The 25,923-nt window shown below is 39.8% G+C and overlaps 1 protein-coding gene across 5 annotated transcripts in view; it reads left to right on the top strand.

Annotated features, from left to right (window-relative positions):
• kcnab1a (potassium voltage-gated channel, shaker-related subfamily, beta member 1 a) overlaps window positions 1-25,923 on the top strand; it is a 128,912-nt gene that overhangs the window by 82,221 nt on the left and 20,768 nt on the right. For all 5 annotated transcript variants that reach the window (XR_005207608.1, XM_037775476.1, XM_037775475.1 and 2 more), the window contains exons 2-3: window positions 7,452-7,495; window positions 20,874-20,911. Coding sequence is in view for 4 of the 5 variants with exons in the window: in XM_037775476.1 (XP_037631404.1) it covers window positions 7,452-7,495; window positions 20,874-20,911 (82 nt within the window). In the remaining variant the exon portion in view is untranslated. The remainder of the gene's footprint in view (window positions 1-7,451; window positions 7,496-20,873; window positions 20,912-25,923) is intronic.

Below are 25,923 nucleotides of genomic sequence, written 5' to 3'. Positions count from 1 at the left end.
ATAAATACAAACTCAGCAGCAGTTTCCTTCTGGAACAAGTGTTTTTTCTGATCTGTGGCTCCCTGCTGCAGTTTATCAGCGTCTTGCTTGCTCTGTCTTTTCTGCGTCTCTGGTTCTTTTTCTTCCCTTCTTTTTTTTACAATTTTCCGTCTGGCCGGCGTATTTGCACTAAAGCTCGCACATCTTGACTTGACAGTTGTGACATTTCATCAGAGGTTACAGAATTTTCTCTTTTCTCATCAACATTTCATTGAATCGGGTGAGTAAAGCATCTCATAGTTGATATCTCAGCAGATCTGTCTTGGCTTTTAGTGGTTGTTTTTTTCAACTATCTCCCTCTCTTAATTACTCAGTCAATTAGATATGGAGAGATAATTAGTTCACACAGCGTGATGATTATCTACAGATGGCTCTCTTTTCCTCTCATGTGAAGTCATTAGCATTACGGCCTTTTCAGCAATAGAAGATTTTATGCAAATATATTAATACAACTTGTTATTACTGATTATGAATATCTATATCCGATTCTCTCCACCCCCAAATTACAGCTATGCAATCTCAAGTCTATAGAATATAATGACTTTCTACTGTATGTCTCTTCTTCTTGACCTATTTTTCCCTCTGTGATGTAAACCCAGCAAAGATGTGCAGAAGAGTTGAATGAATATGAGGTTGAAGATGTTTAGAGGAGAACACAAAAAAAACACAAGTCAGCAGCAGCTATGAGACAAAAAGTGAAGGAGCTCTTTGCCAAACTGCTGCATAAATCAGGCACCTTGATTGACCTTCAGAGTTGAATATGTGATATTGATGTACACAGTGGACTGGTTGCAGAGAGTTTTCATGTTTAAAACATGATTGCATGCTAGTGGGAGGTAAAAAGAGGGTGAGCGGATGGGAGATTGTTGGTCTGTGATAGAGGAGGAGAGGGAGGCACACATGCTTACATGTACTGCAATGTCAGTATATGCTTTTGAATGATTTGCAAAACTGCATTGTCTTCAGTTGTTGTAGCCAAAACCAATGAAAAACGCGCCTAATTCGCTTCTTTTTTTGCGACATTTAAAAAGTTTGCTTAAAATTCACTTGACAATTGAATGGAAACATGGCTAAGAATTACTTGCAGAGGCAGAGACAGACAGAAAGACAGTGACACAGAGGGAGATTCAAACAGTAGTAAGTTGAATTATGAGGACGGTGGTGAAATAAACGTGAGGGGGTAACTGCTGTTGTCTCCATGAAGTGTGAAGTGTCACCATAGACGAGCGAAGTGTGTGCCAGAATTTGGGTAATTACTGTAACATTGTAACCCACATTATCTGGAGCTCAGGTGGCCTTCATGCACTCCTGCTTTGTCCTCTTTTACCCCCGTCTCATTCACTCTCTCTGATACACACACACACACACACACACACACACACACACACACACACACACAGGGACAGTTTTACACTCGACAGAGAAGTGTGTCAGGCGGTCTCTTGTGGCTCATAACTGTTTTTCCCGCATCGTAAACAGCAATTCAGTGTTCTTTTTCAAATTAGCCACAAAAGTGAAACCAATCCCTCTGGAGGGCATCCACACAATCATTAAAGGAGAAGTACACCCAGAAATAAAACACTGGCCAATATTTTCTATACTTACAAGGGCAGCCAAGTAGGAAATATTTCGGTACTGTGTTTGTTTCAGTGGGACAAAGCGAAGCCAATGTGGAAGTGCCTAAAACTTTTTTCTAACAGCCAGCAGGCGGCGACTCCTCTGGTTGGAAAAAGAAGTCTGATTGTATAGAAGTCTAAGAGAAAGTGCTCTAAGTCCACTAACCAATGGGGGATGTCATGGTGACTACGTCCACTTCTTATATACAGTCTATGGTTAATTTTCATTCAAATGAAGTGTCCAGGGCTCTATTCTTTTAGAGGTGACCCATTACTATAAAGTAAATTCGAACCCGCTGACCAGCTTGAGTCCTTCTGTGTTGACTCTAAATTGAATATTAAAGTGAATCAGTTTAGTGCAAGTAATAAACATAAACTCACCAGTCACAGTCTTTTAAAGTGCCTTAATGAACATTTGAGCCATTAATCTTATGATGAGATTGATAAATGAGGAAAATGGCAATTCAAGTCTTAACAACAAAGCCTTTTGCCAACTTTAGAGGCGACGCTCTAACTTATAATGTGACTTCTTGGTCAATTACACCCCAACTGTCTAGTAAAAACTAGTTTAAAACAAGATTTGAAGCATAACCTATTTTTTTCTCTTCCTGAATACTGAGCAGCTTCTCCCCCCCCCCCGCTATATAGTGGAGGAGGTAATGGGTGAATCAGTGACAGATCTGTGGCGATGGCTGTTGACATGCAGGAGAGAGAAAGAGACAGAGAGACAGTGTTTTGGCAGATGAAGAGAGAGGATAATATTGCCATAGTACCGTGGGTATTATAGAAAGTCATTACTGTCCATCATCAGGCAAATGAAGACATGTTTAAGTGGAGATGAATAGCCTCATTGATGAGGAAGGCTTGTTATGGTAGATCTGTTTGGAAAAGCGGCCACGGGGGGTTCATATTTCAATAAATATTTGATGGGCGAGGACGGCTGTATTAGCCTGTGTGTGTGTGTGTTTAGTGATGGGGTTTTGGTTATTTATGTGTGTGGCTATAAGCGTTTGCATATCTATGAGGAGCCATTTGAAAGGGGTTTTAAATGAGGGAGAAGATCACTTTCTCACTTCATCTCCCAAGTGGGGAAATCTTATTTTCTTCTTCCCTGCATCATTCTCTCAATCTCTCTCCATCTATTATCCTCTTCACTGCCGTTTTTTCCATCCATCTCACAATCCATCCCTGTGAAAGCAGAATGAGGGGATGCATTGTGTAGGTTCAGCAGTATCCGAGCCAACCAAGCTCATCTGAGAAAAGTTAATTTGTTCCTTTATTACTTCAGTCAACATAAGTCAAACAGCAGATCTTTCTTCATTTGCGTCCAGCCGGCTACTTTATTATATTAATTTTTGCGAGCATGATGATAGAGAAACGTCCCTGTCTGTCTGTATCAGTCCTGCCCCAACATGCTCTATATGAATGTGTGTGTGCGTGGTCAGCTGAGAGGTTGTGTCCTGCCGAGTAGAGAGCGGAGAGTCGTCTTCAGTGTTTGACAAATATTAGCAAAATAATTGATGACAAAATTAAATTACATTTATTGCACAGACAGGCAACATCCTCATCTTCATTAGACGGGCTTCTTCGGAAAGCACCGTTGGCAGCAACTTAAGGATTATTAAGCATTAAAAGTCCACTGAAAGCGCTGCATTTTCTGTCAGAGTTTCTCCGTGCTTGACATAGTCGGGCCGGCCGCGAGTTTTTCAAACTTTTAGTTTGAACTTGAATTTTTGTTGAAATCCCTGAAACAATGAGCAAAAGAAAGTATACCCAGATATAAATGTCCTGTAGCCAGAAACTCAACCCACCATCACTCCATTTGCAACAAAAGTGTTCTGTCTGAATGAATTGCTGGTTGTCATATCACTCATCACAGTGTGCAGTTTTTTGCTCTGATAGGTGATCTGTCTGTGCTCTGCTCTGGGTCCAGCCAAGCTTTTCTCTTTAGGCCTGAAATAGAGGTCTCTGGTATTGTAATCATTCATGGTCGTGGCCGGGGAACAGCGACATCATCATTAATCGCCTGCAGGGCATCCAATGCCTGACTCAGCGCCTCTCGTCCCCATGATCTAAATTCAAAAGATTGCCCTGACTATAGGCAGACTTGTACTTTAAACTTTTTAAAACAGTGGGCAAGAAAAGCAACCGCACATAACTTTTATTTATGCTTTTTTTTTACCTGTTCATTCCTGTTCAGTGTCACTGGGAGGGATGGAGTGTGGTCCTGGGAATATTTGGTGAAAGACAACCAGATTTATGCTGAACACAAAGTGTCAGTCACACTCACATTCACTGACATCAGACATCAAGTTTTGGACCTAGACTGTGGAAGGAAACCCTTGCAAACATGGGAGAAACACACACGCATACAGAAACCATGATGCAGTGGGATAAAGCATGTGTGCAGAACGATGCTTAAACCATATTCTGGGTGCTGGTTCTGCTGAGCAAAAGCAACTCCTGTTACTTGTTGTTCAAGAGCACCTTGTCCAAAATGTCCAGTGTCCTGTAGGTAACAGAGGATCTAATGCATCATCCAGAATCAATTTTCTGAGGGTGGCTTGATTTTTATGCCCAATTAACTATTCTGATATTGAAGGATATAAAGGTGACATGTCAGCAATGCATAACCAAAGTTGTTTTGACAGGTGAGAAAAAAATGAAAGATTGCTGACAACTGTGAATAATGTACTCTTCAATCAATCCACAAGCTGAGCCTTTAAATCTGCTGCTTTTGATGAGGCCTTGCCTGGTTTTTAATCAGGCTATTCTCATTCACCGTTCGTAGCTATACCTATGAAAAGTAATGCACTGTAATGCGTATTTATCCGACAAAATCAATTTGTATGTAATCCATGTAATTGTGAAGCAGGAAGTATAAAGAGCGATGAACGCAGCGTAGGCAGAAGATCGGGTCAAAAAACACCAGACTTTCGCCCCGGAGGCCGGTGTTTGCGTCCTGTGTGAAACCAGAAGTCAATGTTGATTTATTTGTCACGTAACTTCCATACTTAAGTAAAGCAACCTAAGGAAGTTGTTTCAAAGACGGAAGTTAATTTTGAAAAGACTGTATGTATGTAACGTGCAAAAATGTATGGATATTCGTAGCAGAAGGCATGAAAAATTAGGTATAACTTTTTTAAGATATCATATACGAACTGTTTGTATGAGTATATGTTTTTATTACAAACCTAGAGAGACTTATAATGTGAGAAATTAACTTTATAATAGAGTTAGCAAAAGTTTTAAAGCCAAATTAATCTGTGCATTTCCATCAGTTTGTGTTAAGGATACAACCCTCTCTGCAGGGGCTTCAAACAGTGAACTATTGGATCTGGTATTCAAAGTGTTGATAATGTTAAGATGTGATAAGCAAAACAGTATTTCCAGAAATGAATTTGGGACTTTTTGGAAACACAACAACATGTAACTATATACAACAAGACTAGAGACACAAATGGGATGTTTAGTTTTCTGCATTTCATCCAGATAAAAATGTATTTTTTCAAGTAAAGCATGACACGAAAAACTACATTACTACAAAAAAATACATTTTTATCTGGATACAAATAGCACACAAGTTTTGAAATAAAAATGATGACGTGGATTTTAATTTGAGATCAATTCTCAAGTTTCCTCTCTAAAGAAGGTTCCTGAGCAAGTGGGAAAGTGCAGACATACAATAATCTAAACTGTGCCACCAGCTGATGAATTAGAGCAGTGGTTTTTAGCTTTGCACCTGCTCAGAACTCAGAGGTCTGTTTTAAAAGTGTGCTTGTGAGTGCGTGTGTGTGTGTGTGCGTGTCCTGTAGCATCGGTTTAGTCATCAGTCCATGGACACGCTCTCTGGAAGCTGACATGACAGGACAATAACTGTTCCTCATGCTTGATTGGACATGGCAGGGATCTGCCAGTCTACCCAAAGCAGTGGAACAGACAGGAAGGACAACCTCTGCTATTTAACTGTATTTCTGAGACTGAGTGTCTTTTAGCTCATTGTTTTGTTTTCTTACGGCCCGCAACTTTGCTGTTTTGACTCACTTTCACTGCTGTCTTCAGCATAATTTTCAGCTGCAGTAGGTGTCTGTTTTTAGTGAAAAAGCTCTGTAAACTCCAGTTTAAAGTTTACAGCTAGCTGGTGAACATAGTAGAGCATTTAGCAGCTACAGAGACAGATATATCCTTCAGGAGTTGGTAGAGACAAAAACAGAGCTAGTAGGAGAGTGAATATTGGAAAAATACTGGACTCCAAATGGACGTTAATGTTTCTGGTTTCTACTAGATGTATAATACTATGTGCTTACATGTTAGCCATATCAACTTAAATGGGTAAATATAATAAACATGGTCACAGCAATAATAGCAACAGCGGCAACAACAGTACAGGTAATAATTTATGACTGTATGCTCTTGTGTTTGTGATGATTCACAATTTTTGAAAATCCTTTTTTGTTGACTGTTTTTATACTGTCATTGACTACGGATCCTCTTTCCTCTTAACCGATGTACAAGTCTTGCCTACAGTCTGTTGCAGGCCCGATATGGCCTTTGCTGTGTCTCAAAAACTGACTTCCATAGAAAAGTTTAGTCTCATTTTGAACCAGAGCATCTGCAGATTAATTTCATACGCATTATGTCATGATCCACTAAAGTTAGGCACGATACGAGATGAATAAATCCCTGTTTTTGCTATCTTCGCTGCCATCTTGACTGTTAGGGACCAGAGAGGGACAATATAATGAGATTCATCTCTTCTTTGTTTTGAAGGGGAGAGGGAGACACACCTGATCTGATCTGCACTCTCTACTGACTGAGTGCATTTTTCTAGTTATTTATTTATTCACTCCAGAGGGGACCCTTAGCTGAACAGGGTAAAGGGGCAATGACCTGAACCACTATAGACACTACAGTCAGCATGTCCTTGATTTTGTGGGTCAATGAGGTTGCAAAGGCAGGTGTGGATTTAATGAAGGACAGACCAAATGCTGTGTATATCTGAGGATTGTGTGTGGTGTTAATGACACAGCTAATGAGGCTGCTAGCAAGCTAATAAGATGCATTCAATATCTGTAGCACACACAAGCACACACTCACAAACACGCTTCATCTCCATCCTGTAGCAAACCATTAGTAGCTTTCTTTTTTATTGACATTTTTCACTACTGCATGCTCTGTTTTGATTAGTGTTTTCCATTCAGTGTTGATGTTTTGTCATTAGTCTGTCTTCCTCTCGTCCGGTTTCTCTCTCCATCATCCTGTTATTGGCTGTTTGTTCTCCTCCCGGCTGACTGGAAAATAACATTAAAGGGCTGAAAACCATTTTGTTTCACTCTGATGCTTCCTCAAATACGTACACACACCTATTTATTTACACATGGTGGGAGGTTGACAGTGTCAGAGTGTCTACCTGGAGGTCCAGGAGAGTGAAATTCAATTTCCTGTCATAGAGAAATCCGAAGAACTGTCAAACTGTCATGTGATTATCTGAAGCGAAGCCACTTCCAGCCTCTTGTGAAAATGAAAGGCCTGCCTGTTATTTGCTTGACTGTCAGTCTCCTTGACACCGTGATGGATACACTCATCTAATACAGATTGAAATTTGTCTCTAAAGTTGAGTTAGATTGATAGCTGATCCGTATTCTTTTAATAGTGTCCATGTCACCAAAATTGATCCAAAATCATCAATACTGATCTTCTGTTTGGATTATAAGATCTTTTAACTTATTTAGTTAAATATGTACATTTATTTTTGCATGTACAAGAGATGTGATTCCCTTTTTTCTGTTTTTGCAGGAACCTTGGAAAGTCAGGACTCAGAGTATCTTGCTTAGGACTCGGTGAGTAGACTCTTGGCTTCACTACCCATAATGCATTCCTCCCTCAGGCCTCACTTAGCAAACAACAACACCAATTACACGGACTAAACAAATAATATAACAACAACAAAAAAGATAATCTTTAAAAGATTAATCTGTTTATTCTGTAGAATATGTGTAGTGTATTACTTAATTAATTCCCTTTGTTAAGACTTGGCAAAAGTCAAACAAACAACATTAAATTCAGAATTGGGTTGGGAATTGAACTATTAAGTTCAGCCTGTTTTCTTATTAAACCAACAAATCAACTGTGGTGATATAATTCTCCTACATCCTGGTTAAAATGGTCTCACACACACACACACACACACATACACATACAACATACAACATACATACATACATACATACATACTTACTTTATGTTAAAATGTCCGACTATAGTTTAATCAGGTGGTATTCTTCCAGAGGAGGTATAGACCAGAGAGTGTGTGTCTTTGCGTGTGTTGCCATATCAAAAATCCTTCACTTCTTCTCATACAAGAGAGTCAAACCCACCCGCATTTCAGCTTCAATATATAGCATTAGAGTGGGTAGAAGACAACATACACACACACCCCTGCATACCTATATCTGTCACCATGGAGAGCTCTCAAACAACAACAGAGGATTGTGTGTGTGTGTGTGTGTGTTAACTTGTTCCTGCTCTCTCATACAGAGCTGGAAAATGATATAGGAGCCAGGAGGATAAATGCTAGTGTACTATTCAAGGCTGTTCTCATACCGTTCATAGCTATACCTACGAAAAGTGATACACTGTAATTTGTATACATCCCACGAAATCAATTTGTATGTAACCAACGTAATTGTGAACCAGGAAGTATGAAGAGCGATAAACGCTGTGTAGGGAGGAGGTCGGGGTGAATGGATGGGTTAGAAAATAATGTGTGAAACCAGAAGTTAACATTGATTTATTTGTCACATAACTGCTAGGGGTGTCACGATTTTGATTCTAAATTGGAAATTGATCGAATTTAGCATCCGATCTTGACCATGGAAATCAAAAGCAGGATCTGCAGAGTAACGTCTCTCAGTGCACACAAACTGTGTCCAAAGCTCAGCCTCCGCCCTCTGTGACAAACAGCAATCAGAGGAGAGATAGGGGGAAAAAAGAGAGGAGAGAAACAAGTGCAAAAGTAAATAACAATAATACTGTATTTTTGTAGATTACAGCACATTCTAATGCACTGCAGAAGGATTTATGATTGTTTTTGTAATGTTTATATTCTGAGGTGGGTCACACAGATACCGGTATTGAAAAGATGCAGCTTTTTATATTGTAGACTGTTGTAGTTTAATTTTTGAAACACTTTCTAAATAAAAAGGGAGTTCAGTTCTCTTTTTAAAGAATAATTTGAAAGTGTAAATGACGGTTGTCAGGGCATAAAACCAAAGATCTGTTGATCTTTATGAATCAAGTTTCCATAGTCCAACAATGCCATGTTTAAATCTAAAATTGAATTAAATCGTGGCCTTAAAATCGAAAGTCAAATCGAATCGATCTGGAGAATTGTGACACCCCTAGTAACTTCTGTACTTGAGTAACGCTACTTCCGGAGTTATTTTAACCTAAACCATGATCTTATCCTAAACCTAACCAAGTGGTTTCCTCTGAAGACAGAAGTTTATTTTGAAAAGACATTGTCCAGCAATACATTGCCATGTATTGCTGGACATTCATAGGAAAACGCACGCAAACTGAGGAATAACTTTTTATAAGATATCAGACGAACTGTTGTATAAGGATACGTTGACTATACACCTGTACCAGTATATACATTCACTGTATCTAGGCCAGCAAGATTATAAAGGTTGATGACGTTTCTGCAAATTCACCATTGTAAAGGAAAAATATTACTGTAATTAAAACATGAGCATTACTGTAAAGTCACTGCACAGTCTCTACAATCTTTCAAAGTAGAAAACATACATGCTGCAGGGCTTGAAACCGAACAGTGTTGCATTGTTTCTTTAAAAAGATGTGTTTATTCATGTCAGTCAACCAAACAAGGCTTTCGATTGGCTGATCAATTCCTCAGAATCACCATGATCACAGGAAAAGGAAACAAAATCTGGTGAAAACACTGACTGATCAAACTTTACTGAACAGTGATGATTCACTGAATCATTTAGCATTGTAATAATGTGTGTATATCTGTTAATAATATAGAACTATAGAAGTAAAAGTTTTGAAATTGTAATATATTTAATTGAACAATAGTTCCCGTTTGATTAGCTAAAAATTCGACGATTCAATTATTCAGACTTATTTTCTTCTGAGTTGTATCCAAGCACCGGGATTTTAGGTTCCTGGCTTGACTGTCAATCAGAATACGTAAACACAGAATGAGATATGTGGTTAATTTATACATCAGAGTCCAGCTTTTGAAGTTTGAGAGAAAATGTAAGTCAACACCAACTCAGTTTCACAGAAATTTAAATATGTATCAGTTTTCCTTATCCAATTTCTTGTGGAAAAAAACATTGAAACTGCACACACTCTTTCAATTATAGTAGCTGATATCATTCATAAATAAGTCATAATCTTCTTGAGAGTCCACATCCCGGAAATCATATTTAGTTGTTAGCAAAGGGAATTAGAGTTTGGCCCAAATGGTAACTTAAGTTATTTTGACCAACAAAGTACTTACTATTTGTTAATTCTACACTTTTACACACATTGTTACAGAATTTGTTTCCCTTTGATAAGATAATATAATTTGCATATACCTATAAAGTTTGAAAAATCATGACTTGAATCCCAACCAGGAGTCCAACATGTGAAGAGGTACTGTTAGTAATACTTACGTACCTGCAGGATTCTCTGGATTAAATAAAACACCTTCTTTTACCCTTCTCCCTGCTCAGAGGCCCTCGAGGACTCAGATCAGCCACCGTCCTGTAAATCGGATCAAAACTTCCACTTCTCAAGGGACATGAGCTTTAGCCGGCTTAGAGAGGCCGACCTTCACCAGGATGTTTCGTACAGCGTCCACAAACAGACGATGCGCCAGTCTTGTAAGGCACAGTGTTTTGGTCAGAGAAGGGGAAGTGATATCCTATACAAGAAGATGATCATTTTTCCTGTACCTGCTTTGGCTTAAGTTTTAACATGCTGTTGTTACTCTGTACACACGACATCTATTGCACGTCTGTCCATCCTGGGAGAGGGATCCCTCCTCTGTTGCTCTTCATGAGGTTTCTTCCATTTTTTTCCTCATCCGATGAGAGGGTCGTACTGTAAAGAACAGAGGGTGGAAATTTCTCGATTCTAAGATGCATCGCGATGCGGACGATTCTGCATCGATGCAGTGACGGAACATAATCGGGAGTTTGGAAACGGTGTTTCTCTACCATTGCCTTGGGCCTGTCTACCCTGAAAGAAAGAAACAAAATATGTTATTTACCTAATTTATGTGCACTCGTTTCATTTCAGTTCAGTGTGTGTCTTTACTGCGTTTTGCTGTCATTTACTGTCGTGCTAGTTTCTCTCCTCTCCTTTGATCTGCGCTGAGCAGAGAGACGGCATTCAATCACTCTGCAGTCCACTAACTTGTTGCTCTCGCTATGAATATTAGCTGCTCTGTTTCAACAAAGATAGGCTGAAAAAACGTGCTGACTGAAATTCAACCGTGGTGTTGTTCTGTCGGGAAATGCAGTGACTTCAACCAAGTAAGAGAAGAAGCGCTATGAGCGAGGAAAAGTCCGCTAGGCTAATTTCTGCAGTGTAAAATGCAATATGCTTTCAGGAAGTGTCCTGTCTTAGAGCTACTATGGAAAAACCTCATTTGCTCTTGTAATGCACTGCAGAAGAATCTATGTTGAAAAGATGCAGCTTTATATATTATAGACTGATGTAGTCTAATTTTTGAAACACTTTCTAAATAAAGAGTTCAGATTTATCTGACTGCTTGTAATATTTGATGAAAGTAGCCGAGTGCAGTAATTTAGAAAATTAAGGATGCAATACATTCAGATGCATCAAGAACTGTTGACAGGTGAATTGTAATCGAATCCTGAGGCCAGTGAAGATTCACACTTCTAGTGCTGCTTCAGCCTGTGTTTGATTATAATTGTCAACACTCCCAACTTTAAGCTGCCTCTTGGTCTTTTCAGTAAAACCTGTGCATCTCCCCAAAACTGCTACAAATCTCCCAAGTTGTACTTCTGCTGACTAAGCTTCCTCATATTTACTCATATGGAGGCAGCCTTCTTGCATGGATTTCAACATGGCCTAGTTTTCTCAGTTTTCAGCTGCTCCAGCTCCTCTTTTTACCAGCTAATCTCAATCACCGCATTTCACTCAGGATACCTGCTGTTTTATCATTGTGTGATACATGCACCATTTGTGATGCTTGACATTAAATAGCACTGAATAGCACGGTGGCTAATTTCTGTTTTTATTTTGACTTTGACAGGCCTGACCTGATGGGCATTTTAAAGTCAGTGGTTGATTGAAACTTTAGTTTCAGTGGTAGACCGCACACGAAGTAGCCTTTTGGTGCCATGTAGAACTGTAGTTTTTCAGGGTGTAATGTCTGGCTCTGAGGACAGCTCTGAGCGCTGCTGCCCCAGGTGGTTCACGGTAGACTGAGAGGTCTGACTCAAACTGGCTGAGCTTCACGGCGCAGAAAAGGTCAGCATAATGCCAGCTGCCTGCCACATGCTGCGCCCAGGGCGGACACGATGCTGGCGGGGGAGAGGAGGAAGCGAGGGGGCAAAGAGCATGATGCTAAATGGTGTTCCACTGTTTAACTTCAAGGAACAGTGCCAAGATAGATGAGGGTGTAGTGTGTGTATGTGTGTGTGTGTGTGGCATGTGTGCATATATTCTCACAATTGTACCTTCATTTTACAGCAAAATTGAGCAAAACAAACACACTCATATACCTGCCTGAAAGAAATACAACACACATTCAACTAGAGAAAAGAGAGTATATAACATTTCGTAAAATATAATACGAACTGTATGAGGATATTTTGCGCCAAATCGGGCCAGGAGCCAATGGCCCCTTCTTCACTTTCTATCCCACTACTTCTGGTGCCCTTGCTTAGACCACACCCATCTTCACACTCGGCCTTCAATTTGATCTCAACTACACACCTGTAAAGGTTTGTGACTGCATCTTGCACGCTGTGTGTCTACGTGACACACACACAGACTCACAAGGTGAAAACAATACCAGCCACACGCTGTCGCGGCTGGTAGTCATGTTAAATTGTGATTCAGTCATTTGTCTCCATTTGTCGCTGGTTTGTGTGTGAACCACAGCCTGGAGAAGATGTAACTGTCACAGGAGTCACACAAGAGCCAATCTGCAACTGCATGATGATGCCCTGAGAGAAACACCGTCGCACCAGCACCGGCTTCATTTACATAATGGTGTGATCGGTCGAAGACCTCTTTTTCACAGACATTCGACATTAATTGCTGTTCGGAATTCCCACATCCTATTTCCACACGTCATACAAGGGAAGATGCTGTTTCTAAGTTTGTTTTTTAACTGCCACTTTAGGTCAGTTGTTTGTGAAAATAGCTAAAAATGTAATTTGGAGTGGTATTATCTTTGCTCCGCTGGATTACAACTGCACTCTGACTTAAGACCCAGGGCTGCTTTTAAAACTTTGAGACTTGGCCGGAAACCAAAAAGTGTTCTAGAAAAACGTTATGTAACAATAAAGCAGCAGATTGACCTTGATATGGAGTGGCTGGCTAACATCTACTGCACTTTATTGCTACGAGGAAAGCTATTAATGATTGCTACAGCATTTATAATGCAGACCAACACTGCTGAAGTGCTCTTGAGCAATAAGGCAGTGATGGTGAAACTCTGATCTTTAATCAAAGCCATGTATGTAAGGCATTGTGTGTAAAGGTAGGAACGCAAATTGAATCTTATATGTTTTTTTTTCTGGCACCATTACTTTCCTATTTCTTAGATCATTTTACAATTCATTTTCAAAAAGTGTATGAAATGAACCATTACAACTTAAATGTGTTTTATGAGCTGCGCAATATGAAAAACACATGACTTTGTCAGTAGATACAGTTTTGAGCCATCAGCTGAATAACCATTTATAAGGCTCTAGTTGAAGAAATGATCATATGCATAGTTAATGCTTTCCTCTGTTGTCAACTTCTAGCTGTTGATTTTAAATTTAAATTGAGTTTGAGCACTTTCTTTTCAGTCTACTATAATGCTCAGTGTACCAGATCATTTTCTAGTTGGCTACATTTATTCTTCACCCTTTTAAAAAGAGAGAAATATAATCCCCGACATATTTAACTCCCATATTTATAACTCAAATACACACATTAAATGTGCGTAGCTGAGGAATTAAGAGCAGTATTAATTCAAGATTCAGGGGGAATTTAAAGAGCGGTTTTCTTACTGATGGCTTTGTGTTGGGTTAATTTGCTGTGTGCTAATGTAGGAGATAATCTGAACAGGCAGATTAATTAGTATTCCACACACACACCATCATTATCCCAGCAGGACGGAGGGAGGGGTGAGGAGATGTGAACGGGGAGAATTAAGAGGAAAGATGTGACTCCTGCCTCGGTAGTTTTGCATCTTATCCTGACAGTCTCCACCTCTTACACTCTACGAACTGAGCTTTCTCTCTCATCCTCTGTGATCCATCATGTTCTCCTTCCTCCATCTTTATCTAAAGTCAGCCTTAACTCCTCACTTTAATGCCAGGAATAGTAAACACTGAGACATTTAAGAGATAACAGAAATTGAAACAAGAGAAGTTGTTTCCTTCCTGTCTTGTTTATTTCACTCTTCCACTCACCTTTACCTCCCCTCTGTCTCCCGACTCTTCCTCTCCCTTGTTTTTTTGCTTCCTCTGTCCCTGTGGGTATTGCTCTCCCCAGCTGCTGGTACGAGCAACTTGTTATTTGGTTTAAAGAGGTTGGATAGAGGTTAGCTCTGTGCTCGGGCAAGATCAAGAGGGCACACACACACACACACACACACACACACACACACACAGTTTGCCGTACAGCAGGTAAAAGAAAAACATTTGACATTTGCAGATGATATATTGTTATCATGTATAAGCAAATAAGATGCATTTCCTATAAACTAGCCTTATATAATAACACAGTAATACAGAACACCATATACAGTGGACAACCTCCGAGTCTGAAAAGTGAAGCCAATGCTGAAGTGCCTTAAACTTGCATTCTTTCTAATAGCCAGCAGGGGGCGACTCCTCTGGTTGCAAAAAGAAGTCTGATTGCATAGAAGTCTATAAGAAAATGAGCCTACTTCTAACTTGATTTATTACCTCAGTAAACATTGTAAATATGAGTTTATGGTCTCAATTGCTAGTTTCAAGTCTTCTTCAAAAAGTCACAGTATGTCGAAAAAAGTCCTAGTATTGTACGTCACATATAACTATTTATAACAGTACAGGAAAAACACTTATACAAAACAAATGTTTACAGAAACAGTATTGCAGTATAATCATTTATTAATAATATTTATTGTAATAATAATGAAGAGAGAGTTAGTATGTTGTTTTTACATTTTAATGAGAACAATTTATAGTCATGACAGACTTGATTTGTTTTATATATTTTCTACATGAGCAGAAGTGACATTACTACTTTAACCTTTTCACAGTGTGTTTATAGTTCATGAAGGTTAATTATAACATTTTGAATGCCTAAAAATGTCTTATTCAGTTGTACTTAGCTCCACCATCTTGTTGCAAAAAGCCAAGATGGCGACAGGCAAAATGCCATCGAGGCTTCAAAACAACAGTCCACAAACCAATGGGTGATGTCACAGTGACTACGTCCACTTCTTATATGCAGTCTATAAACTTATAGTAAAGTACTACTCCCTCTTTTTGACGACAGCAGAAACTTCTCACATACTCACTCTGAAATTCAATCTTGTTTATTAGCGTAATAGCCAAACTCTGAGTCATTTCAATAACACTTATTTCCACTAACAATAAAAAAGCTAATTTCACATTCCAGCTGAACACAATTTGATATCAGTTACATGCATCTGAAAATGTCACATACTGTGTAACGACATTCTCTTTCTACAAAGTAAAAAAATAATTGTAACTGAATTGATTTATAAAAAAACTGATTATCCCGGGAGAGAGGCCCGGATGATGGATTAATTGATAAAGTGAAGTGATTAATGAAGTCATCGTGACCTCTCAGGCAGTCTCCTGCTGCTGCGGTTAATTCACTATTTCTTCATTCACTGATGAAAGACTGACCGCAGGGAGGTGTGCAGTGGGGCTGTCAGCACACACACTGGTTCCAACGATGCTAAGTGGTTGGGAAAAATAGGAAAAACGGAGCGTTTGTGTGCAAACCCATTTTAATTGGCTGACCAAACAAAAAGAGTCAATGCAGAAGTTCGCAATCAGCATTATCTGAACCATACCGTAAGCAATTCTGTGTGAACCCAGAACTTTTTTTCTCACACCACACACGGTCCAGGTCCTTATCCAGCTCCTAAATCGCTGCACTGCTGCGGTGGTATTGATTGATGAATTCTAAAAATGGTTCTTTCAGAAAATCCTGCGGTGTAGAGAAGACCGCAAGAGGATGGTCCTCAGCGTGTTGCCACTGTGGTACTTCTATAGGAGAGATACGGAGTGGACCAACATGTAATTTATAGGGTCTTTCCCTCTACTTCTACAGCACTTGCTTTCTTCTCATCTGTATTTGTCAAATCTACGGCTGTGTGGCTCAGCATCCTAATGCCATTACATATCCTCGCAGTACTACACTAAGGGGAGCAGACAACTTTAGGTGTCACTTTCCAGCCCTGCCTCCTAAAAATTACTTTCCCATACAATGAAACTGTATTGTGAATTACGTTTCAAGGGAAACATATTTTATCGCGGATTACGTTTGTTTTTGACGTATCACAAATGCGTTTGTAATGATAGTCCACGTGGGGAAGAGGTCGGGGTGAATGGGTGGCAAATACTGGACTGATGATTGTGGTTGATCATCAGTAGAATTGTACGGCGTGTGGACGCAACAATATGAACAAGTGTTCATATGATGCAACTAAATGCAAAAGCCTTGCAACAAATACTAAAGCTTATTATTTTCAGTTTCTGTTGACATTTTGTCAGAAAGAAATAGATCAAACTTTGATCATTTGTGAGGCTGAATGTTGTGATTCTGTTTTCAAAAGCACTCTTTCTACTATTATGTCAAGAAATAACAGAAACATATTGTTTTGGTGCTGTTTTGCATTGTAAAGGTAGGCCACTGCCTGAAGGAGTAGACGAGACAGATGTAGATATAACAGTATAGACGAAGGCGATTCAAGTAGAATAATCAATGCAACTTGAAGAGGCTGTAAGGAGACAAGGGCACACAACAGAACTGAAAATAGGTGCAAAGGATGGCGTGTGTAAGAGTTTTCCTCTACAAAAATATAAGGTGGCATGCAGGATCTTCATGCTTTAACTCAAACACTGGCAAAACCAGTTTGCTCTGATCCTTTCAAGACAAGAAAGAGCTCTGTTACAAAACTGTGTGGGACTTTTCTTCCCCCAGAAGAGATTTAAATACTGAAATACTTTAATTTATAATAATGGGGCATCCTGGTGGTCTAGTGGAAACCAAAATCTCCTTGGTTTGACTTCAGCCGGTGGCCTTTCACCCCATGTTTCCTGTCTAATTTTATAATGTCAGCTATCAAATGGAAGCAAGAAAAAAAAATCATTATTGCATATATGATTCATTTATTATAACATATAATTCATTAATAATTGCTCCGTGAATAGTTCAAAATGTGTATAGTTTTCCATATATAAGCCAAGTTCAACTATGATTTGCCTTTTTGTGTCTCTCGTCTGGATAAACCTATACCAATTTAGAGATGTACCTACTGTGCCTTTTTATTGGAGCTGGAAATTAATCCAACAAAAGGATATGACTCAGCCTTTCTGTCCGTAGGCAGACGAGCTGAAAAATGCTGAAAAAGAGAGTTAGTAGGAGGTCAGTTAAACTGAGACACCAGAGAGATATGTTTCATCTAAATGTGTGCCATCTATCAGGCTGCCAGGCACACAGACCGGAGACTGAAGAATCAGGTTAAAAGGATTCACAACAAATAAATGACACCTCTTGTCAAATCTACAACTCTATTTCATCATTTTATCACTCCTCATTCTCCTCTTTTTCTTTCCCTTTCACTTCTTCCCTCCTACGTTTTTGCCTTGTATGGTTGGGCTCATGTCGGATTTGTCTTGTTTCTTTAGACATCTCAATTGAAGTGCTTGACGTGTGTGGATACAGGGCAGAAATATCACCATAATGGGAAAATATGAAAGTAGAAAAACATTAACATAACCCTGTCAGAGGGTTTGTTTCACAGAACTATCTGAGAAGCCGTCATTGGAAACTGTTTGGAAAAGGGCAGGCATTTTCAAAAATGACTTGGCAAGTGATTGGATGAACCATCCGTCAATCAAACTGACAGAAGAGAAACTAACTGAAGGCGAAAACATTGTCGTACTTTCTTCGTTCAGTGCCGTACTTTGCTCTTCTTTAAATGAAGAAATACTCTCCAGTGCTGATATAACTGATGCTATTGCAACATCTGTGTTTCCATACTTTACTGTATGTGTATAGTTTACCACTTTAAATTTAACACGTGAGGGTGCAGGTCGTATCCACGCGGACCCTTCGCTGTTTTGTACTTCCTCATTGTGGCCAGCTGCGGTTTGTTTTGGTTGACGGATACGGAACAGATATGACATCACGTTAGTCAGACTACAACAATAAAAGTGGTAACTTCCTTCTACCTCAGCATAGACTCAAATGAAGCAAATATATTAAAAAACAATTTTAAAATCGTAAAAAAAAAATGAAAATCGCGATACATAGGTGAATCGATTTTTTTCCCCTGTCCTACTGTCTGGCGAGCCGGACACAAATGCATTACTTGAAGCCTGACGAGATGGATTTTCTTGTGACATTTGATTCCATGATTCTCGCGTTATCTCGTGACATCGCGAGAATCAAGCTGCCGTGCATGGTTATAAGAACATTGCTATAAAAATTGAGGACAGTGAAGTGATTTTAAATTTGAATGAGGTCAAACAAGGACCTTCTGATATATCTTTGTATGTTTATATAGATGCTACAGACTCACCAGCTATTTTGTCAGGAGTTAGTTTGAGCTCGCCTGTTGACTTGAACACCCTTCATCTTTAGGAAAAAGCACTGCAAGGTCATCAGATCTACCGCACTGTTGCATAGCAACATCAAGTGCCACTTCCGGCGCTTTCCATTTGCAGCTGGCAGTAAAAAAAGAGGCTGTTTTGTCGTTCGCAGGGCCTTAATTTCCATCAAACAGAAAAGTCAGTTGAACCTATAAAAGCAGTGGCCTTGACATTAGAGCTCTGCAGGGAGTTCATCCCATGCTGAGCCCCCCCGCTCGGAGACAAAGCTCAAGGCTGCGACTGGTCATCGCTGGCTGTGATTACAATTTCCCCACACAGAGAGCTGAAAGGGCTGATTGAACACACACAAGGCCTCATACAAAGACACATACATGCAAACATCATGCACATACTGTATAAAAAGGGTAATCTGTAATGACTGTAGCGTAGGTGCAGTTGAGGCTTAATGATGTTGCCATGGTTACTGGTGTTAACAATGTCTAAAAGCAACTTTTTTTTCTGCTGGTGATGCATGTTGAGAACGGCAGCTTTTTTTCTGCTCCTTATTAAGTTAAGATAATATCATTATGCACCAACAGATCCAATTTACCCTCAGGGTGGCATCTGCAAGTTAAACCTCAGTGGAGTTGATGGCATTGCGATGTATGGCTTAATGAGCTCTGTTGTATCATATTACATCCTGTCTGTTGAAATGAGCAGATGGTTAAGTGCCGTTTCATTGTCGCCTGTCTCTGAGGTACATCAATTGTTTTCTGACAGTCGAGCTGTGGAGGTCATCGGAGTCAGAGGAAGAATTGTCTATTGATTTTGTTTGAGATTGTGTGCGCTGGGGCACAGGGTGAGTAAGAGGGACTCAACAGGGAGACAGCAGAATCACAGCCTTAAGGGAGTTAATAAATATCCCCACAATAGAAAATACTTAATTAGCTGGAGGAGTTGCATTATTCTCCTCAACACTATACATGAATATTATTGGAAGGAAGGTTAAAAGGCTTCTTCTACTTGTTGAGTACTAATGTAATGTTGTTGTGAAAAAACCCAATCTGCTCTGATTGGCTGGTCAGAAAAATATGGTGCATCTTTGCAAAAGTAGTTCTCAAGCTGTGGGTGGAGATACTCAGATGGGGGGTGGTATATACTAGAGCCTGCATGTGACATAGGAAGGGGAGCCAAATCTTAATGGCTTGTTGAGTCACATGTTTTTGATCTAGACAGCCCACAACAAAACCTGACTGGGTTGTCTTAGTTATCATATATATTTTTATGTAGGCTTATTATTTAACTTTCAAATATTGATAATGGCCTCATAATTTCAGTATGTGTCAGGCTATAATATGACGTATAAATAAAGTTTGATATACTGTAGTTACAATAACATGAACAGTTCAGAAAATGTAATATATTGTTAGCCATGTAATCAATTTTCATGTGGTGAACAATGTCCTTGGTCCTCCCTTGCCAAATTTCAAACGTTCTGCAACACTGACTGCCTCATATCTCGTCAGACAGCCCAGATTCTCTCCCAGGACACACATAAGCCACGCAGCATTTAAACATTTGCACCAGACATTTTTTCTGATAGAAAAAGGTGTTCCTCCCTCTCTCTCTCTCTCTCTCTCTCTCTCTCTCTCTCTCTCTCTGTCTCTCTGTCTGGGACAGTTTTAGACCGCTAAAAACTGTGTTTTGACATAATCTGAAACGTTTTCTGCCACAACAAAGCTCCGTACATAATGCAGAGAGGGAGTCTGCAGAGGATTTAGTGTCTCCTCAGGTTGAGGTAGCTTAGCCTTTTGTCTGGCTTATCAGCATTGTTTGCAGGGCAATCAGAAGCATGTAGTCAGATGTACACACACACACACACACACACAGTCAGACATAAACACATACGGACAGGGAACACAAGGTCTTCCAAATATGCGTGACGGTCACAAACGCCAACAGTCACCAGAGAAGACAGAGAGTGCTAACAGGCGTTCACTCAAGGTGATCTTTCAGTATTGAGCTGCAGCTCTGAGCAGGACAGATTTTTCTCTAGGGAACTTGACAGCCTCCCTCGTCAGGGTTTGGATTAGCAGTGTTTACACCTGGATGTCAGACACACTCACACTAACAAATGTTTCCTAATGTTGAAATGTCTTTCTCCTCCCTGCAGGTACATGGGTGACATTTGGGGGACAGATAACAGACGAGGTATGAAACATTTCTCCTTTATCTTGCATGTTTATTTAATCTTAATGGACTTTTAATTATTGATTGATTGATTGATTTTTGTTGTACTGTATATGCGGTAGTGATGAGTATGGAATACGTTGTGTATATAAACATGTGTACCTGATGTTATGTTGCCCAGAAAACACTGTGGTAGGTGTTAGATATCGTAATAAACCACTGATATTGAACACTAAATTTAGACACACAAGAAAATTCTTAACATATAACACACAGGATATCTCATTCAACACATAAGACAAACTGCCTCTGTGGTCTGTTAAAGAGCCGGTTTGGGTGTTTTGAAGTTGGGTTGTATGAGCTACTTATCCATAGTCAGTGTATTAACTACAGTAGATGATGGTCGGCACAACTCCAGTTTGGAGAAGCAGACAGGAGTTACCGCATGGAACCAAAGCAATGTACTGCTGTGGACGAGGCTGGCACCAAAACGTATTTTAGACACCTGAAAGAAAGGCTCACCTAAAGAAATCAGTATCACTTTATGCGTACGCTATATTTAGAATATTTTCACCAAGTTACCTTGCAGTCAGACAGCCCTTTCCAACGGTTAACTGAAGCCGTTGTATCCATCTATGCTCTCGCCAAAGCCACCAGACTCCATTGAAAAAAACTTTCATTTTACCTCACAGAACACGGGAGTTGCTGGTCATCCGCTGGCTTGATCGGTTAGTTTGTTTGGGTCATTGTGTGACTTTGGTGAATCCAAACTAATGAAAGTCACACAATAACACAAACAAACTAACGGATCAAGGCAGTAGTAGACCAGGTTTTTTCAATGGAGTCTGGTTGCTTTGGCGAGAGCATAGATAACGGCTTCAGTTTCCCGTCAGAAACATAGACTGTATAGCTGTCTGATAATATTCTATATACAGTATAGCATATACTTAAATTGATATTATTTATTTTAAGTGAGTATTTCTTTTAGGTAGCTAAAATACGTTTTGCTGCCGGCCCCGTCCACAGCAGTACATTGCTTGTATCGGTACTCTTGTCTGCTTCTCCAAACTAAAGTTGTGCCGGCCGTCATCTACTGTAGTTAATACCCTGAATATGGATAAGTACCTCATACAACCCCACGTCAAAATACCCAAACTATCCCTTTAAATTGACTTTGTAAAAACTCTCTCGTAAACATCTAGTTTCTGGCCCATGGTCTCTGTACCATTTGTGTTCATGTCCTTTGATTTGGACTACATATAAAATTGTCTTGCTTGTTGATGGCGTTTAAGTAAGACACTGTTTTCCTTGATGTGAACACAGTGATACAACTCCAACACTTCAGACGGACAAAAGTTCACGTTCACGTTCAAACACTGATGAGCAAGTGACAACCTGGAAATGGCACTCCAGAAACCTCACACCAATGACCATTTATGCCAAATTGTTTTTGCTAAATTCAAATTCAGCACTGAGTAACCTTTTGAAAATGGAGCCTGCTGGCCAAAAAAAAAGTTGGCTGAACATTTGAGGAGCAGTTGTCCAACCATAGCCAGTCAGATTTTCGTGCCACTTTTGTAATTTGTATGCAAGCTGTACAATTTTTTGTTTGACTCAACCTGTAAAAAAATCAATGATTCAAAAAATGTGTTTAGTGTTTCAGCCACATTTCCCAGTCGTCCGTCTCACGCTCCTATTTAAATGAATGTATACACAGCTGTTGTCACAGTTAACCTTGATCAGACCATTGGCTGGCTAACAGGTTCAATTAGCCTACAGCTAACCCTCCCGACTGGAGGACTTGGACTGACTCACATGTTATGATACATAGGACAGAAAAAGGGCACACCGAGGGTCGACACATCATGTGTACGTGTTCGTACTTTACACTCAAGTTGATGAACTCTAACATGCTCTGATATTGCTGCTGGGGTTTTGGCCTCGGTCATCACACACACAGATACACGCACATATGCACACACTTAGAGTGACACTTAGGGGGAAGAGAACAAAGCTCACCTCAGGGGACACAGTAATCTTACGTAACAGTATTATTTGTCTTACCTTAGGGCTTAGATGCATCAACTCACATGGTACGCTCAAAGCTTAGCACTCCTCTTCTCTCCATTATTGTGAATGTCCCCAGTTCAATGTCACTGGTTTCACTCAGACACAGTCCACCAGGCTTTGGCGTGAACAGCTGAGATTCCTACGGGAAAAGCTCTTTGGCTCAGATAACATTTTTATGTTTGTTCTGAAGATTATAATGAGACACAACAGTGCATCATTGCCATTGAAAATAACCAAAACAAGAAGCCAGTGCTGCAGACAGAGGGTGTCGGTGGATTCGGTGAAAAGCTCAACAGCTCTGTTGTGTTAAAATGTCCTTCGCTGTCCTGAATCCTCTCTGTTCAATGTCATTGTTGGCAAAAGCACCTGCCTAAATATACTACATGTCCTCATTAAGAAAGACACAACAACTCTGGCACACAAACACAGTTTCTACATTAAATTTGTGTCAGTGCTGCACAAATACACACACATTTACACAAACACACATGCAAAAACTGAACAAAAGTCTCATCTTTTACCTTAGTTAACTTGTATCATTTCTAATAGGGAATTTTTATGCATCTGCGCCGGCGACAGCCATGGCCAGAGGTGTTAATGTTTTTGGGTTGTCCATACGTCCGTCTGGTCTATTCTCTTTTTTTTAATATCTGAATTTCTTCAACTTTGCCACAAGCGTCCTCTTGGACTCGAGGATGAACTGATTCGATTTTGGTGGGCAAAGATGAAGGTCACTGTGATCTTAGGTCCATTCCATGCTCGTGATATCTCAGGAACGCTTGCAGCGAATTTCTCCAAATTCGGAACAAACGTCCTCTTGGACTCAAGGATGAACTGATTCGATTTTGGTGGTCAAAGATCAAGGTCACTGTGACCTCACAAAACACGTTTTTGGCCATAACTCAAGAATTCACATACTAATTATAACAATTCCACACATACCTGTATGTCTAAAAGGATAAAAACATGAAGTGAGGACATTGTGGACAGACATGGATTTAAACTGCAGCTTGACTTGTTGGCGGAGGCATACAACCATGAGGCGGCAAGTGCAGTGACTTTTTGGAGTGGTGACATCATCGTGAGGTTGCCAGACAACCACAGATTTCAGGAATCAATCTATCTATCAATCTATCTATCTATCTATCGTTGCGTTTTTTGGATTGCGCTTTTTGCATCCCTAATATATATTTTTATATATATATATATATATATATATATATGCCTTTGACAAAGCCATTAGTAACTTTTTATAAACCCCCATAATAAAGTCTCATCAAAGTGCTGCTAAGTTTGTTTCCCTGCATCCTTGTCTGGGCAGCAACACATTCCCAGACAGACAGCTCACTCAAGAGTGATGGTGGGCTGCAAGTTAACATTGCTTACTCACTCAAAAAGGCCAAAAATGGATCCATAAAGTGAATTTGAAGAAAGTGTGTCTTGTCGATTTTTCACTTTGATGTGTGGAGTGTGGAGGGGAGGAGGCAGCGCAGCCATGAAATCATCTCAAGGCTGTGTGGGTAGTATGTGGGAGGCTACTGCGGCCTTCATTCTGGGGTTGTGAGAGAGAAAACAGTTTGTTTTTTTCCCATCACGTCTGCTCTATGTATGGAAAATCAAATTGTCCTCCACCTTTTGTGCCCCGGAATAAAACAAAGACAGGAGCCTGAAGCGTAGCCACCCATGTATTTCTGCAACTTTGCAGTGACTCAGTGTTTTTCTGAAGGTGTAGGTAGAAGTGCAGTGCATCTGTTTGTGTTTTACAGACAGATTGTGTCTGCAGCAGTTTGTCTTCCCTTTTACAAATATTACCACACCATTTGAAGCCCATTAGTCACATTCAGTTCAAAATAAGTCCTAAATCTGTGTAAGCAGCGATGCTTCATCATCTACACAAACTTCCTGACCTTGTGAATGTCACTACAAAACGCTCCATGACAGTGATAGACCTTTTAGTATCTTACGAGACTCACTGTGAATGAGCAATCAGCAAAGGCCAAACAGTCACCCTTTAAAAGCTGACTCGTCTCGGCTCTCTGTCTCTGACTATCTGCTCGTCTGTGTCTCGTCATCTGTCTTCATATAGCTGTCTTCAGCATGTTCCTCACCTTACCTAACCTCACCTGCACAAAGTTAATCACTCACTGTGTTCCTTAAATTCTCGCTACTTTTCATTTAACTCATCCATCCTGCACTTGCTCACTTTTTCCATCCACATCCAAGTTGTTCTTTATCGTCCATCTATTTTCTTACCTCTGCAGAAAATCTCTCAGCCCACCCTTCCGTCACTTTATTGAAAATCACCCTCCAGTAGCCCCAACAGAGATTTTTTTTTCCTATATGTGCACTCAGCAGAGACTTTAGAGAAAGAACATGCTGTTCATTTTCCTTGTCATCCCTCTTTTATGAGTCTTTCTTTCCTTAACTGCCCCCTACTTTCTTTAACCTCTCCATCATTCTGCTCTGTTTGCTTTAATGGCAGGCCGGGGCTCAGAGGTTGAATGAGTCGCGTCATTTACTTTCCTACCTCACCATTCAACCTTCTCTGAAAGCAGTGGATTTGCATCTGATAATGATGCAGTTCTTAAATATGAATGAATTCTGACATATACTGGAGATAGTAGTACGGGTTATACTAAGCTGGAAAACATTCAAATATCTTCTTTTTTTCACAGACCCCACATGGGAGTAGACAATTTTTATTGACTTATTCTTTTTTAATCATTTTATTATAATTTATTCTATCTTTGTTTTATTTCTTTTACCACATAATTTCCTCTGCTTTTGTTTCATTACACCTAAATTCGTATACAGTACATAGTTTTTCTGCCTTGTATATGGGGCAGCTAAGCTGAAATATTCATAACAATTCTGCCTTTTGCAATAAAAGTAACATATTTGGCGCTAAATATTCCTAATTGTTGCAGAAAACTGATTTTATTACTCTTGTCAGAAGATCACAG

This window comes from Sebastes umbrosus, chromosome 7, assembly GCF_015220745.1.
Source record: "Sebastes umbrosus isolate fSebUmb1 chromosome 7, fSebUmb1.pri, whole genome shotgun sequence".
NCBI lineage: Eukaryota > Metazoa > Chordata > Actinopteri > Perciformes > Sebastidae > Sebastes > Sebastes umbrosus.
This window is presented reverse-complemented; position numbering and strand designations above follow the sequence as displayed.